Below are 15,684 nucleotides of genomic sequence, written 5' to 3'. Positions count from 1 at the left end.
ATAGATCTTGTAAAAGTTTAGAAGACACATCCAAGGGCAATACAGTAGTTTCATATATTCTTATAGTATCACATTCACACGAGATTCCCCCAACCCCACCTCTCCCGCTATTATCCCGCTATTATAGCATCCGCTATCCTACTTCCCCGAAGGAGAAGGAGAAGGAGAAGGAGAAGGAGAAGGAGAAGGAGAAGAGAAAAATCCAATATGGAAAACGGAAGGGGCGGTGAGCATTACCCTATGGCGGACGCGGACGACGAGATCTCGCCGATCGAGCAAGTGCGGCTCACGGTAACGACCACCGACGACCCTACGCTGCCGGTGTGGACGTTTAGGATGTGGTTCATCGGGACGCTATCGTGCGCCCTCATGTCCTTCCTCAACCAGTTCTTCGCCTACCGCACCGAGCCCCTCGTCATCACGCAGATCACCGTCCAGGTCGCCTCCCTCCCCGTCGGACGGTTCCTCGCACGTGTGCTTCCCACCGCCAAGTTCAAGATCCCGGGGTTCGGGGATCGAGACTTCTCGCTCAATCCCGGGCCGTTCAATATGAAGGAGCACGTGCTCATCTCCATCTTCGCCAACGCCGGCTACGCGTTCGGCAATGGGCCGGCGTACGCCGTCGGGATCATCGATATTATTAGGGCGTTCTACAAGCGGAAGATCTCGTTCGTCGCCGGTTGGCTTTTGATCATCACTACTCAGGTAGGTTTTCTTATTTCTTATATTAGAATTTACGTAATATTTTATCAGAAGTGAGTCAAGAAATCAATCACTTCAGTAACGACGGTGTTTCAGGTGTTAGGGTACGGATGGGCGGGATTGATGAGGAAGTACGTGGTTGAGCCGGCGCACATGTGGTGGCCGAGTAATCTCGTACAGGTCTCGCTCTTCCGGTGAGATCACAATATTACAACTTTGTTGATCCAATTGAATTTTTTTTAAGTTAATAGATAATGAATCTAAGTTTTGGAATTGCAGAGCATTGCATGAGAAAGATGATCGCCGGATGTCGCGAGCCAAGTTCTTCCTCATCGCTCTCGTCTGCAGCTTCTCATGGTATGCGATTCCAGGATACCTTTTCCCAACCCTCACAACCATCTCATGGGTCTGCTGGATCTTCTCCAAGTCAGTCACAGCCCAACAGCTTGGCTCGGGCATGAACGGCCTTGGGATCGGCGCCTTCACCCTCGACTGGACTGCTGTTGCCTCGTACCTCTACAGCCCACTCGTTTCGCCTTTCTTTGCCATCGTCAACACCTTCGCCGGCTACTTCTTGATCGTCTACATTGTTATTCCGGTGACCTACTGGGGCTTCAACCTGTACAATGCAAAGACCTTCCCAATATTTTCCTCCGACTTGTTCACTTCTGCAGGACGGCCTTATGACATCAATGCTATTGTCAATGACAAGTTTGAGATTGATATGGAGGCATACGCGAAGCAGGGGAAGATTAATTTGAGCTTGTTCTTTGCGCTGACTTATGGCCTTGGCTTTGCAACTATTGCAGCTACATTGACGCATGTTGGCTTTTTCTATGGAAGGTACTTTCTGTCCACTTCTGCCCTGATTTATATACCTACATTTAAAATCATTAGAAGTTTCCATCAATTAACTCAAATAAGGATAATAGTGTCACTATGATATCTTACATGGAGTACAACCCATTAAATAGGCTTTATCAATACGATGACAAACTCATTTATAGTTGCTATACCTGGTATTATATACTATATAACAATTTAATGATTCCTACACAAAAGAATCAAGCTGCAAGATGTCGGCAGAACTCTAAACTGCTACACTCTCAGCAAACAATACATACTGACAATATACAATGGTATATTTAGTAGTGGTTCTTTTTTTCTTCCCTCCTCGCAATTTTATCTGACATGAAAGAAAATTAAAGAACAAGGATGATGGATATATTTGCCGAAGATTCTAATCTCAAAATGTCATCCTATTATAGAGATATAACTTATTTGTGGTTTTTGCTGTTGAATGCAATAACCTTTTCAGTGAAATCTACAACCGATTCCGTGCTTCATACAAAGGTAAAGTTGACATACACACAAGGTTAATGAGGAAATATGAAGACATACCGAGCTGGTGGTTTTATTCATTGCTGGTAGTAACAGTTATCGTCTCTTTAATCCTCTGCACTGTAATGAAGGACCAAGTTCAGCTTCCATGGTGGGGTCTCCTCTTTGCTTGTGCAATGGCCTTTGTGTTCACTCTTCCCATTAGCATCATAACTGCAACCACTAACCAGGTAAAGAATCTCCAAACATACTTTAGATTCTTTAAAACATAATTTGATTCTTAAAGCTAAAATTTTTATTCTTTTTTGATGTTACAATGCTGAATACAAAGACTCCAGGCCTGAACATTATTACAGAATACTGCATGGGTCTAATCATGCCCGGGAAGCCAATAGCTAATGTCTGCTTCAAAGTCTACGGTTATATGAGCATGGCGCAGGCTGTCTCCTTTCTTGCTGATTTTAAGCTCGGGCATTATATGAAGATTCCACCTAAATCAATGTTTTTGGTTCAGGTATGTCCTTCAAACTCCTGCATTTTGCATAATATTACTTACTATAAATTGATAATTGCAACAACTACAAGAACCATACATATAACTTGTGTACTCATATTTTGTGCATTTTTAGGAAAGTTATAAACATATTCTGTCGCTTGATGATGACAATAGGAATCATGCAAATGCTTTATCTTCTCACTTCTCATATAGCAAGTCTCTTTAATTAGTTCATAGGCACCATCATTGCTGGTACAATCAACATTGGTGTTGCATGGTGGCTTCTGGGATCCATCAACAACATTTGCCAAAGGGACCTTCTCCCACCAAACAGCCCATGGACCTGCCCGAGCGATCGGGTCTTCTTCGACGCATCTGTCATCTGGGGCCTGGTCGGGCCCAGACGCATTTTTGGGCCACTCGGCAACTACGGAGCTCTCAATTGGTTCTTTCTTGGAGGTGCCATAGGTCCAGTCATCGTGTGGCTATTCCACAAGGCATTTCCTAAGCAAGCCTGGATTCCCTTGGTTAACCTCCCAGTCCTTCTTGGGGCCACAGCTATGATGCCACCAGCGACAGCAGTGAACTACACTTCATGGGTTGCTGTTGGGACAGTGTTCAACTTCTTCGTGTTCCGGTACCGGAAGAAATGGTGGCAGAGGTATAACTACATCCTCTCAGCGGCAATGGATGCCGGGGTCGCCATGATGGGTGTGCTGCTCTACTTCGCGTTGAGCATGGAGAACAAGAGCATTGACTGGTGGGGGACAGCCGGTGAGCATTGCGACCTTGCAACTTGTCCAACAGCAAGAGGGGTCCAAGTGGATAACTGCCCTGTCTTCTAAGGCTCCTCTAGAGTCTTAAGAGTTATATATTCATTTCTTACCTTATCCGTCTATAACTGCAACTTAGATTCTTATGTGTAGTTATACTCCTAGGTTAACAACTATAGAAGGGATTAATAGTATCCCTATTTGTAACTTTATATTGGCTTGGCAATAGCTATTACTCAATTGACTTCTAATCTCTATTTGTATGATGATATTATTTTTAGCTTATCGGATTCTTAAGGTTCTTTTTTTTCACCTTCAAGTGCTTGTACATAGAGGAAAGTGAGCACTTCTGTGCATCAGATTTCGGAATTGTTGGATAATACCAGGGAACCCTTACCTAAAGCTGAATGAAGGAGTAAATTTTTTTTTTCTTTCTTTTTCTTAATTTATTGCAGCACAAACAGAGATTTAGCAAATCACCAACTTACAAAGACAAGACTGATTGGAATTAAACCTTTAAGAGGAACTCAAGAGAAGCAAGTTTTAATCAATCAAATGATGCATCCAGCTACTTCTCACAGAATCCAGAACAAAATATTCCAAATTTCAATCTTTATAGGCAATAAAAAAAAAACAAAGTTTGCTTCAGAGAGACTCACAGATAGATTTGCTGAGGTGAAATCTATGGAAGGCGCCCCTTTTTTAGGATGGAGAGCGAGTGGTGAGCAGCATCGATCAGATCAGCAGTGTTGTGGAGGGATCGCTCCTCGGATCCAAACAGGAAGATGGTACGGACCTCCGCCTTCTTGGCAAGACGAGCAGCATGGGTTAGAGGTAGGTCAGGGGAATTGAGGCTTCGTAGTATTTGACGGTATAATGACAAAACTGTCGCTCGATTCTTCGCCAAGTCCTCGGCAGTTGCCCATATTAATCCCTTAGCCATTGCTATACTCTTACGTACAAATTGGTAGCTTCTTAGAGTGAGGCTGCGAGCGGAGTGATGGCGACGACGACTCCACGAGATGGCACGGTGACGACGAGACAGATGCCGGATGGACGACGGCGTGGAGTGGGGTGGAGATCGCAAGGGCGAGAAGCAATGGTGGGCGGAGCGATCAGAGATTAGAGAATGGAGAAGGACTAGGGTTTTAAATCTAATGGATGATATGGATCTGATTCATCGATTCTCTCTCTTCTTCTTTTTTGTTGAATAATTACGTTTCGACTACTGAATTTTTAACCATTAACTCCTAATTTACTTTTTAGTTACATATCGATTATTGCCTCTTAACTCCTCAATTATTTTTTTGTTTCATGATGATTATTGACTCTCAACTATAGGAAACCTCCAATATCCATTTGCTATATATATATATATATATATTTTTTTTTTTTTTTTTTCTTGCAAAAAATTGTAGGTTAAGAAATCTCACTATAATTATTTATTTTTAAGTCATCGGTTCTATAAAAACTGGCGAGCAGCTCATATTTACAAAGTAATCACCCCTCCTCTCCCCCTGCAAAAATTATGAAGTACGAGAGTGATATGAGTTGACTGTATTTTCCCGGAAAACTACTCCATTTTTTGCAATTTGCCTAAGCATCATCATATACACTCTTCGCATCAAAACAATGAATAGATAAAAGAAAAATACACCAAGTATGCTCCAATTATAACTTCCAACTCCATTGAAGCAACAATGAAAGGTTTTGACAAACCTTCACAAATTTAATCGCAGTGCTAGGCCAATGAAAGGAGGCACACCAAACATCGGAAAGGATGAAGAAAAGGGGACCCTTAGAAATAGACCCTCAATAAAATTTAAAATACAGACAAAAACTTATCATTTATCAACTCCAGATGCAATATGAAGCTTTCTGAAAGAAGTGCAGTTACTAGACACCAGCTGCTCATTGTTTGCCAATGCTAATCTTTTGCTCCACTGTAATCCTCATACGAAGAGCCAAATTGGTGTGCTTCTCTGCTCATGGATATAATAACAAAAGGAAAACTATACCTTCTTTGTTGGGTTGCATTTAACCTCACTAGTTAACACTGATTGGTAATGTTGATGTATGGCAATTATAAGCTCTTTCTAGACATTGTTAAGCCTTCTTTGAAGTTCCTCAACATAATTCTCTCTACGAACCTCCACTTCTTGGTTTGCTTCAATGTTCTTCAATTTGACAACACCAGTGTTGAGTTCAGACTCACCAACAAGCACCATCCAAGGAATGCCAGAATGCTTCGCATAAGTAATGTGGTTCATCACCCTTTTGGTGAGCTTAAATTCTGCTTTTATTTTGGCATCCCACAATTCACTCACAAGCTCTGCAGCCAAAGTAAGGTCCTTCCCAAGAATGGCAACCAAAACTTGTGTCTCAGTAGCGCGTATCACCTGAAAAAAAAAACAGACTCAGCAGAAGCAGAAAGATGCATGTTAGAGGCAAATCCACAATCATAAGGAGAAAGAAAGAAGCAACTGGTATCAACTTGTTCAAGGTATCTAAGATCTGAAATAAACAAAAAAAGAAATACAAGGAACAAAAAATTTCATTCTGTTCCCAGAATTCCCGTCTGACATGAATGTATGATCATTTATTCATATTTAAAGTTGAACAAATATGCCCTTTACTTGTTTAATAAAATTGACAGAAGTGCCAATATGAAGAAGAACCAAACATTACCTGGTTCCTGTCCTTTTCCAGCTGCTCCATTATTGCAAAGACTCTTTCTATTCCAAGGCTCACACCAACTGCCGGGACCTGCTTCCCACTGAACATCCCCACTAGATTGTCGTAACGGCCCCCAGCTGCAATGGAACCAACCTAAAATGAAACTGAGTCAGTAATAGAGCAAACAACTAGAGCTTTGGTACTTGGTAGCAATTAGGAGGGGATAAAAACTGACAACAGTATTATTGATTCAATCAACAGTAAATGAAGTCCTCGATTCACAATATCAGTACATTGAAAGCATCAAGGCATTCGTGAAAGGTGCTTAATCAGCAAAACATGACAGGTTGAGAATAGAATAATAAGCACAACACTCTATTTAAAAGCACACATACTTTTCCAATATCAACTGTGGTCGCAATTTACATGATAGAATAAGATTATCAGACTGCCAATCAGCATAATGAAATTGTTCAGGATAATTGTGACTAGCTGTCCTCTCTCAGATGTGCTGTCAATGGGTCATGGATTTGTTAAGCTCTTGGATTCAAAATTTCAACAGCAAAAGCAGAAGAAAAAAACAACAATAAGAAGAAGCAGATAGTCCTCACTCCCAATTATTTATGTCAGCTATAAGGACTCTTCTCTTCCATGCAGCTCTGTTTAACATGACACTCATTGCCACATCAAGTAAAAATTCAGCTAGAAAAGGAAAGTGTCGCACATTAATATCAAAGGTAGCTATCAGAAAGTTCTGCATCAAGGAAATTTATGTCGTAAAGATCTGAACTCCCAACTGCCCAAACATAAATATAGCTATTTATTATCAACATGAAAACTTCAATACTGCTCCATATACATACAATAACAGTCTAAAAAAATGACCCTTTGTTATTAATTAGGAAAATCTGCAATGCTCACATGCTGTTGCAATCACAAATAACTGAAAGCAACAAATATTTTTACACATAAATATGTATCACCTGTGTAGCACCCTTGAAGACTGCTTCATATATTACTCCAGTATAGTAGTCCAGGCCTCTAGCGAGACTCAAGTCAAAAACTACTTTGTCTAGAGACTTTGACTTTTCAAGAGCTTTAAATAGTATCTCCAGCTCATTCAAGGCAATAACAGAATCACTGTTCTCCAAGAACTCGCTCCCCTCACTCTTCAAATCTGACAAAATTTCTAGTGGTGGCCCTCTTTTCTTCACAAGAGTACCAATCTTCTCGGTGGTTGCAATAGGTAACCCTTTCTCTTCCACCTGAGGGCAACAAAATAATATACATTAATGGAGAGAGTTAGCTCCATAGCTAACAGATAAAACAGAGTAAATGAATTCCATAAACAAAGTATGCCAGAGCACCAGAGAGGATTGGAGAAAATATTCTCATCAAACTAGTTCTCCTTTTGATGACCATGAAAAATCATAAAATAATTATCTTTTTTTTTCCTTCTAGTACTTGTAAAAAATAGTGAATTAATGTTCTCACCAGTTCTTTCTTTATCTGTTCAAAAGTTTGCTTGTCTAATTTATCTATACTTGAGCAAACTGTTCTAAACTTCTCAGGAGGGACGCCACAAATATCCAACATTCCATCCAGCAACTTCCGATGGTTCAGCTTTATCTGCAATGAACAAAGAAAAAAAAAACCCCTCTGATTGCAACCTTTGATGCACCCTACGGTATCAGCTAAAAGAGCAAGTGACACCAATGCAGAGTACGAAAAAGAAACCCTACTAATGAGGATATGTAGCAAATAAAGTTTCTTTGAAATCTTGGCTCTAATTCGTCTCAGAAAGTTGTTCCAACTTCTAAGTGATAGTCTTGGGACGACAGAATATAAAATATTAAACTACAGAAATTGATGACATTGGATCTAATTATCAATATTCAAAAGTACCTCATATGTACCAATGTCTAGCTGGTCCAGCATTTCAGTTAAAACTTTGATGACCTCATAATCAGGCTCCATTGTTTCATAATGGCCAGCAATATCAAAGTCACATTGGTAGAACTCGCGATATCTTCCTTTTGATGGGTTATCCCTTCTATATACTTTAGCTATTTGGTACCTTTTAAGTGCACTGATATTATTCATGGCTACATATCGGGCAAATGGAACAGTTAGATCATATCTCAAAGAACAAAGCTCGCCACCCTGCAAATTATTTGGAAACAGAGGTTACAGACCTTCAAGCAGGTAACATAGTAAACATTAGCAAGTGAAAAGAATACAAAGAAAAGTTGAAAAATACACCCAGTATTCTGAATGAGAAAATTATAGCAGATATGATCTAGCTAACTGACAATGCCAAAATTATCCATTGGGAAAAGCCAAAAACAACAATAAACTATCCCATGAGCTACAATAGTTGACTACTGCAGTATGAGATGTAATCATATAAATGCTAAATACCTGCTGCAAAGTTATCTCTCGACTACTGAATACATCAGATACCATAAACGTGAGTTATGTGACTTGTTCTAATGATAAGTTATTTAAGTTAATGGATTCTCTTCTCAGATTATCTGAGGAAGTCTGATCTGAGATCTAGGCTCATACTCATTGAGTTAGAAGGTAATAATAATTCCCTATCCAATTAAAAAGTGTAAACATTTCTTTCAGTAGCCATTAGGCCAGATAAACTAACAGCTTATCTGAATGCCACTAAGTACTACTAACATAATTGAATATTCAGCATTTTCCATATGGTTTTGTATTTTAAAATCTGACAGTGAATATCTTCACTGAAACAAGAGTTACAGCATGTCATAATCATTCCACTTAGTATATTAGTATAACATGCATAAAGAAATAAGGTAACTACAAGAAAAGACATTATCATACATATAATGTACTAGTAACATATAACTGCAGGCTATTAAAAAGGACTAACAAGTAAATAGACCAACAACAAGTGAACAGTATCAAGAGATAAAATTAAATTAAATATGCTATAGTTTTGTTAGTGCCCTTACCTGGTCAGCAAGGTCGTATATCAACTTTGAATCTTCTCCATATTTCCCCATGAGTGTTTCCCTTAATTCAAAGACAGGTGTATCAAGGGCCACTGCTCCATGCATCTTGAATACACTGGTAATAATAGAAAATGCACGTTCCCTAATGGTCATTTGCTCCTTTCCGAAATCACGAGTTCCCTAAAATGGAAATAAACCAAAAGCACAATTTATCAACTAGAAAGAAATGAATGAATAGGGGCAAAATTTTCTGAGACGCGTTTTCTTATTATCCATATTCCTCACCTTAGGAATTTTAGGAAGTCTTCTAACTTCATTGCTCTCAACTATCTCTTTCACCTTTGTTATCAGGATATCCAGTAAAGTGTCTTTCGGATCAAAGTACAATGAAAGTTCACGTGCCCAGTCAACCAGCATTGTGACACTTGATGTCACCTTCCCATCAACGACTCTGTCTCTGAGAAGTTGCATTACAGCAGAAGTTCCCTTTCCTAAAGTCTTCTTCTTTTTCTTCTCACTCTTCTTGTCACCCTTCGCCATCTCCCCATTAGGTTTACTCCTTGTTGAAGCATTCTCCTGCATTTTCTCGATTGAATCATCAGTTTCAATTGCAAACAAAGCCAATGCCGCCTCCCACGCAAGAATATCCCTATATTTAACCAAGTGATCATACACGCCGTGCAAAACTAATAGATAATCTGATCCAGAAGAAAGATTTCTTGTTATGGCATCAAAATTATCCTTCAATGAACCAAAACCAGGGCAGCCATCTTGAAATGATTCAGCAACCATTGTCCGCAGATCAACATCTCCGATCGACTCAATGGTCAATTTTGCTCGACCCAAGCTACTCTGGATCATGGATTGAATCGACATAGCAAGAGGTAACACCAAGGCCACTAGAGCTTTCTCCTTTCCATGATTCCCGGACCCCACCGTCTTCTTGATCTTAACAGAAGAGTTCAGCTCAACCCGAACTCTCCCATGCAGTCGCCTGACAGCCTCCCTAAAACTCCCGTGCACAGTTGGGATCTCCGAGAAAGCTCCCGAGTTGTTCTGCCCTACGAGCTTCGACCCGAAGAGCAACACCTTCATGTCACCGGCGACATCCGTCTCGTCCTTGATCGAGAAGCCGTCACCCGCCACAGGAAGATCAAATGCCGAGACGTCAGCCCTAGAGGCCTCACACGACAGCGCTGCCACGGCGTCCGACACCCTCAATAGAGCAGAGGAGCAGCAGTCCAAGATCGCGCATATCGCGCTCGGGGCAGCAACGGAAGCCTCAAAGACACCAATATCGTCACGAGAGACCCCAATGTCATCAACCTTCTTTTGATTCAGCCGACAGAGAGACTCAAGAAAACCCAATTCCGATCCAAAATCTAGGGTTTCGAAGCCGGATTGGAGGGCTAACGTCTCCTCGATCAGGGTAGGGAGGGCAGGACGGACATCTGCGTCGGCGACGACGAACTTGTTGAGGAGGATGGCCAGCGCAGCGCGAGACTCCTCCACGGTTAGTAACTTAGGGTCCTGGGAAGAGGAAGAGAGGGATGGACGAGACGGTGGCTTCTTGGAGTGAGCGAGCTTATCGAGCGCGGAGGAGTCGATCCGTACACCATAGATACCTCGGGATATGGAGTACACGGCGGAAGATGAGAGGGATGAGCCCTTCCCGCCAATCGAGACGACGGATAACGACGACGACGGCGGCGTCGGATCCATGGGAGGTGCTTCAAGGCGCGACTTTGCTGTCTTGAAAACCCTAGGAGATGGAAGATAGGGGGGGAAATACACGTGTGAAATTGACCGTTACTTTCATATGTAGGATTCTTTTCTTAATTTCTTTGGGATAAATGTCAAATATCACACCCTACGTATGTATGTTGTGACACACACTCTGTATTAAACTATTTGTAACTCGCTTCCCTCTTTTTTTGCCATAATTTTCATAAATAACATTCTATTATTATTTTAACTAACTATTTTTTATTTTAGATATTTTCTAACATCTCCCACACTAATCAAATTTCTAAAATACTCTCGAAGAATAATGTCAATTTTTCAATGGTACCATAAGCAAGAGTATTTTAGGTTTGAAATCTTTATCCCTATCCTTAATAAAAATTCTAACCATTATAAGCAAATGTTTTCTCACCTTTACTTTTTTTTTTTTGACACAAAATTTATAATCAAATTGTATTTCCCTTAGCATACACAATCGCTCGAGCTATTTTCTTTAATTCCAAAGAATAAGTAGTTGTTTTTTCTAGCTCTACTAGGATTTAGCGAGGACACTTCTCTCCCCCTAATAGAGAAGAAAAGGGACTTTTCTCCCTCACTAAGGAAGTTCTTTTGGCCTAAACTCACTCCGCTTCTCTTCCCTCTTCACTTTCTTCATTCCCGGTTGTTCCACACATCCCTCTCATTTTTCCTTGCTCGTGCTCACTAGTTTTCTCCTTCACCCTCCACTCTCTCTCTCTGCTTCCTGTGTTGATGGAGGCTTGGATTCAGCCATTGCATCATTTTTTCTACTACCATCGCTCTTCACCTTTACTGATTGAGCATACCCTATTTTGGTTGGTCGATCTGCTCCCTTGAAGTGTGGGGGTTTTTGCTAGTCCATTAGCTCCCCTACTAGTGGCCGACAAGCTTTCCCCAGCCTCACCTTCCTAGGAGCTTGGCCAAGGCTTTGCCATGGCTTGGCCTCCGCTAGAGCTTAGGATGAGATATAGTTCTTGGTTAGGTTTGTGAGTTGGTTTGGCTTTGTGGGAACCGGTTGGTCCCGCTTGGTCAATATCAGCTTGACTTGGCTCGATTCGGGCTAGGTTAGGGTTTAGTTGGCTTGCCTTGAGCTTGCCCCCTCTTGGTTGAGTTCTCCCGTGCACTTTTGTAGGCGGTGGCTAATAGTTTTGGGAGTTTCTACTTCTATTTTGTTGTCTAGCCCCTGTAGCTAGGTCTTGCAATTTGTTCCTTTCCTTCTCATTGTAGGTTGATGATTTTTTATTCTCCAACCTCGTGTGCTTCACAAAGCTGTGTCATGGACCAACATATTGCAATAGAACTGCATGATGACTCGAAGTCTTCGCTTTTGTGAATCTTAATGATTGTTCTTTTTTTTTTAATCTTTTGATGCTCTTATATTTGATACTTACTTTACTTATAGTGTTGTTTATTGTAGACTAAGTTTGAGGCTTGCGTTAATGAGTCGTCGCTCTATTCTCCCTCTCCTTCAATTATAATAACTTAATAGTAAATAATGTATTTGCTCACAGGCTTTCCTAAAAATAAAATAAAATAAGAGATTTTTTTTTTATCTCAATTGCAATACCGTTAGATGCATACCATTTTCAATCATTAGCTTACCTACCTAGGCCATGGGCCTTGTTTCATAACCCATTGGCCCAATTGGATTGGACCAAATGTGACATGAATTCCTAACATATTTAGGTAATTTTATTAAGGAAAATTCTATAGTAAAATAAAGTACAAAAAAGGAAGAAAAAAAAAAGAAATAAAATTATCTGGTTTGGAATGTGTAGTCCCAACCAGAAGTCCTTAAAATCTAAGTAATCCAGATGGTTGGCCAACACATAATTAGTTCACTATTTCTTACCAAATCCACCAAGTTTCACCACTTCGCAATCATCATGGACAGCATCATTAATATATATAATATATATTATAACAAGTCCAGAGTGCTTTTAAAGAAAAAAAGAAATGCTACAAAATATACATCCAAGACCGATGCGGACTTAGAAAGTCTAATGTCCAGCGAATTTGTTAAGATCGCTGTAGACTAGTACACAAACTCTACGGACACTAAGGAGCTGCAACCGATGAGAGCATACTATTGCATCATATCTTCATGGGGATGACGTAGTCTCTGTTTATATAAAAATAATACTAACCTACTAAAGCTTTGACTGACTTGATGACAGAGAGTGTTAGGAAAATGTCCCAAGACATGCCACAGTATCAATGCAACCTAACCTACCTTTGATTCCATGACATTGTATTGGGACACCAAATTTTTCTTCTTCTTCTTTTTTTTAAAAAAAAAAAGGAAAAGTCATATGTAATGTAGTTGTAATTATAATACATATATATTCATATATATATATATTTAATTAGGAGGAGGAGAGGGGTCCGTTTGAAAATAACTGGCTACTGGATCTCCCTCCATCTCATTCCAGGGGCCCAGCAGCTGCTGCTGCTGCTGAACAGCATCCCTCTCTTGGTCGTCTTCCTCCCAGAGTCCAAGCTCCTTCTCCAAGTACTCCAACCACTCTCTGCTCTCACTCCCCTTTGATTCCTTACAATCCTCCAATATCTTTGTTCCGTTCTCCTCCCACAATTCCGAGCTACTATATATCATGCTCCAAATATCCGGTTCGATGTCTATGTCTGGTATCTCCAAGCTGCAGCCATACAGCTTCTCACACTCCTCTTGGACAATGTCGTCAGGTGTTTGTCCTGCTCCTCGGCCTATGCCTTGGTTCATGTTGGAGGAACAGGACGAGGACGAGCACGGCGACACCGATACGGACAGCGAAGCAGAGCCGACCGGGGTGGCAGCGGAGGACGAGGTTGGGGACTCTGATTCGCACTTGTCCTTCTTGGTGCGTTGCTCTCTTGATACTATCCTCTTCTTCAAGTGTGTGTTCCAGACGTTCTTGATCTCGTTATCGGTCCTCCCCGGTAGGCAAGCCGCAATTTTCGACCATCTGCATTCATAGTCACATAGACGTTTATATATATATATATATATATCAGCGTTTAAGATAGGAAGCAAGAGGTGTAATAATTAACATAACATCCTACTTGTTTCCAAGCAAATTGTGTAGCTTTACGATGGTCTCCTCTTCTTCTAAAGTGAAGTTCCCACGCTTGATGTCCGGGCGAAGGTAGTTGATCCACCTCAGGCGGCAGCTCTTGCCGCAACGAAGCAATCCTGTTTCCCAAAATTGTGAAATACCCAAGTGTCAATCCAAGTAAAAGTTACTGTTCCATTGCATTCCAAGTGTGGAAAAAGAAAACAAAATCGAATTTTTTGAAGAAAAACTCATACAAGAGAAGAGAAAGAGAAAGAAATTACCTGCGAGTTTGGGCAGAGCGCGCCAATTCGCGTGGCCGTGCTTCTGAATGTAGGCGACGAGCCTCATGTCCTCCTCCGGCGTCCATGACCCCTTGTTCAATCCGATCTTCGCGCAGCACGGAGCTCGCCCTCGGCCCATGGCGATCGAAATCCTATCTACTTGCAGAAGAGAGAATTAAGTGACTTCATATAAGGAAGTCGATGTGATGACCAAGACGACAAACCCCCCCACCCCATATATATATATATATATATAAAGAGAGATAGAGAGAGAGAAAGAAAGAGACACACACACGTATATATATGTTTAGATTCTATTTTCACCCAACCATATTGAACAAAGATACAGTGGAACATTATACAATGCTCCCATGCCTACCTGTTTATCCAAAAAAAAAGATTGGATTGCCTCTAAATATAAACAAGGAAACACAGACCTCCGTATATATAAGTGGGATTGGGCGGCCTAGAAAGGGATTATGTTTGTTTTCAAAAACTGTCATCATGAGTAAATGACACTTCAAGTGTTGTTTGATTCTCGGAAGTCCAATGGGGGAGTGAGAGACGTCATTAGGCAGAATCGCACATATGCATATGGTGGGACCCAGCAGGGAGTTGAGTAAGACTGTGCACTGCCTTCTCCTAGCTCTTACTTGATTATATTAATTACTCCTTAATTAGATCAGGCGTTTGTCATTAAGCATCTTGTTCCATTTTTTTTCTTTAATATTTAAACTTTAATCTGGTCTAAATAGTTGTTGGGAATGACATTAGCTAATGGGCTTCTGTTTGCAGAGAATGGATCAGATATTAGATACTACTATATATATATATATATATATATATTTTAAATACTTATAGGAACTTAAGATAGTACCAGAGTTACTGATCCTTAAAATTAAACATATAGATTTGAAAACTCTGGACATCATCTTTGTCTTCATTCGAATTCTAATCACAAATGAATCCTGAAGAATGGATTCGACCATAAAATTTCTTTTTTCATCCACAATGCCAAGTTCACATCAGCGAATCAATCCCAAGTTTTAGGTCACCAGCCTAGAACTTATACTCAAACCGTTCTAACCTAAGCTTTAAATACTATATCACTGTCCCCAAGTCTTTGAGTTAGGGTGGCTAACTTTTAATGCTCTTTTACCATACCATCACCTAACTCTTGGCATATTTCTTGCTTAGAGAATTGTTGAATTATGGGTGTAGGACTTTTGGGACTTGCAAGCTTTTATTGTTTTAAATGTTTGAACTTTGAAGGTCTCAGGTCTTTGGCTCTCTCTCTCTCTCTTTTTTGTTTTTTTATTTAAAGTTTACACCTGCACCCATTTCTCAACTGACATTTTATCTACCACCTTGACTATTTCTCTCTTGGACTTGCATAAAGTTGGTAAATAAACTATACGAGTCCAAAAACATTGTGAGCTTTAGCTACTAACATGTGTCATATATTATCCTTGTAGAAGACAAAGATCATATGACAAGAAGATATATTATATGTCAACTAGTAGGGAAAGACAAATCTGTGCACCTATCGTAATATTAGACTAATTTTCTTTTAATCTTCTTGTTCAATTAGATAATTTAATCTGATGACATCTTGCT

General features: G+C 40.4%; 4 protein-coding genes across 6 annotated transcripts; 1 reads left to right on the top strand and 3 right to left on the bottom strand.

The window, feature by feature from the left end:
* Nucleotides 1–146: 146 nt before the first annotated feature.
* Nucleotides 147–3,563, top strand: LOC140784169 (oligopeptide transporter 4-like). Its single transcript, XM_073131410.1, has 6 exons — nt 147–705; nt 799–896; nt 982–1,545; nt 2,021–2,273; nt 2,375–2,557; nt 2,770–3,563. The coding sequence occupies exons 1-6, from the start codon at nt 208–210 to the stop codon at nt 3,382–3,384; spliced, it is 2,211 nt and encodes a 736-aa protein (XP_072987511.1). The 5' UTR covers nt 147–207; the 3' UTR covers nt 3,385–3,563.
* LOC140784171 (uncharacterized) lies at nt 898–4,488 on the bottom strand. Of its 2 annotated transcripts, none has more exons than XM_073131415.1 (3): nt 3,972–4,488; nt 2,104–2,256; nt 898–1,580 (listed from the first exon to the last, which is right to left on the bottom strand). In XM_073131415.1, the coding sequence occupies exon 1, from the start codon at nt 4,253–4,255 to the stop codon at nt 3,995–3,997; it is 261 nt and encodes an 86-aa protein (XP_072987516.1). In that variant the 5' UTR covers nt 4,256–4,488; the 3' UTR covers nt 898–1,580; nt 2,104–2,256; nt 3,972–3,994. The 2 variants fall into 2 exon arrangements, with proteins under 2 accessions (XP_072987516.1, XP_072987515.1); XM_073131414.1 differs by having other exon boundaries at nt 2,104–2,574; nt 3,972–4,482.
* Nucleotides 4,489–4,930: 442 nt separating this feature from the next.
* LOC140784530 (histidine--tRNA ligase, cytoplasmic) lies at nt 4,931–10,774 on the bottom strand. Its single transcript, XM_073132007.1, has 7 exons — nt 9,258–10,774; nt 8,973–9,152; nt 7,894–8,151; nt 7,483–7,617; nt 6,972–7,253; nt 6,001–6,141; nt 4,931–5,711 (listed from the first exon to the last, which is right to left on the bottom strand). Exons 1-7 carry the CDS (start codon nt 10,692–10,694, stop codon nt 5,409–5,411), a joined length of 2,736 nt encoding a protein of 911 aa, XP_072988108.1. The 5' UTR covers nt 10,695–10,774; the 3' UTR covers nt 4,931–5,408.
* Nucleotides 10,775–12,649: 1,875 nt separating this feature from the next.
* LOC140784579 (myb-related protein Zm1-like) lies at nt 12,650–14,520 on the bottom strand. 2 transcript variants are annotated; one of them, XM_073132070.1, is made up of 4 exons: nt 14,447–14,520; nt 14,068–14,223; nt 13,794–13,923; nt 12,650–13,696 (listed from the first exon to the last, which is right to left on the bottom strand). In XM_073132070.1, the coding sequence occupies exons 2-4, from the start codon at nt 14,204–14,206 to the stop codon at nt 13,096–13,098; spliced, it is 870 nt and encodes a 289-aa protein (XP_072988171.1). In that variant the 5' UTR covers nt 14,207–14,223; nt 14,447–14,520; the 3' UTR covers nt 12,650–13,095. The 2 variants fall into 2 exon arrangements, with proteins under 2 accessions (XP_072988171.1, XP_072988169.1); XM_073132068.1 differs by lacking the exon at nt 14,447–14,520 and having other exon boundaries at nt 14,068–14,410.
* Between the last annotated feature and the right edge of the window lie 1,164 nt (nt 14,521–15,684).

This window comes from Typha latifolia, chromosome 3 (assembly GCF_019914945.1).
Source record: "Typha latifolia isolate L0001 chromosome 3, TyphaL0001v2, whole genome shotgun sequence".
NCBI classification, from domain to species: domain Eukaryota; kingdom Viridiplantae; phylum Streptophyta; class Magnoliopsida; order Poales; family Typhaceae; genus Typha; species Typha latifolia.
This window is presented reverse-complemented; position numbering and strand designations above follow the sequence as displayed.

Excerpts from the sequence above, each read along its gene's own strand:
- LOC140784169 (XM_073131410.1), top strand. The coding sequence starts at position 208 with ATGGAAAACGGAAGGGGCGGTGAGCATTACCCTATGGCGGACGCGGAC. Across the intron at positions 897-981 it reads GTACAGGTCTCGCTCTTCCG|AGCATTGCATGAGAAAGATG; the intron begins GTGAGATCACAA and ends TTGGAATTGCAG. Across the intron at positions 2,558-2,769 it reads AATCAATGTTTTTGGTTCAG|TTCATAGGCACCATCATTGC; the intron begins GTATGTCCTTCA and ends CTCTTTAATTAG.
- LOC140784171 (XM_073131415.1), bottom strand. The coding sequence starts at position 4,255 with ATGGCTAAGGGATTAATATGGGCAACTGCCGAGGACTTGGCGAAGAAT.
- LOC140784530 (XM_073132007.1), bottom strand. The coding sequence starts at position 10,694 with ATGGATCCGACGCCGCCGTCGTCGTCGTTATCCGTCGTCTCGATTGGC. Across the intron at positions 7,618-7,893 it reads TAGACATTGGTACATATGAG|ATAAAGCTGAACCATCGGAA; the intron begins GTACTTTTGAAT and ends TGTTCATTGCAG. Across the intron at positions 6,142-6,971 it reads TCTTCAAGGGTGCTACACAG|GTTGGTTCCATTGCAGCTGG; the intron begins GTGATACATATT and ends GTTTCATTTTAG.
- LOC140784579 (XM_073132070.1), bottom strand. The coding sequence starts at position 14,206 with ATGGGCCGAGGGCGAGCTCCGTGCTGCGCGAAGATCGGATTGAACAAG. Across the intron at positions 13,924-14,067 it reads CGCTCTGCCCAAACTCGCAG|GATTGCTTCGTTGCGGCAAG; the intron begins GTAATTTCTTTC and ends TTTGGGAAACAG. Across the intron at positions 13,697-13,793 it reads CACAATTTGCTTGGAAACAA|ATGGTCGAAAATTGCGGCTT; the intron begins GTAGGATGTTAT and ends CTATGAATGCAG.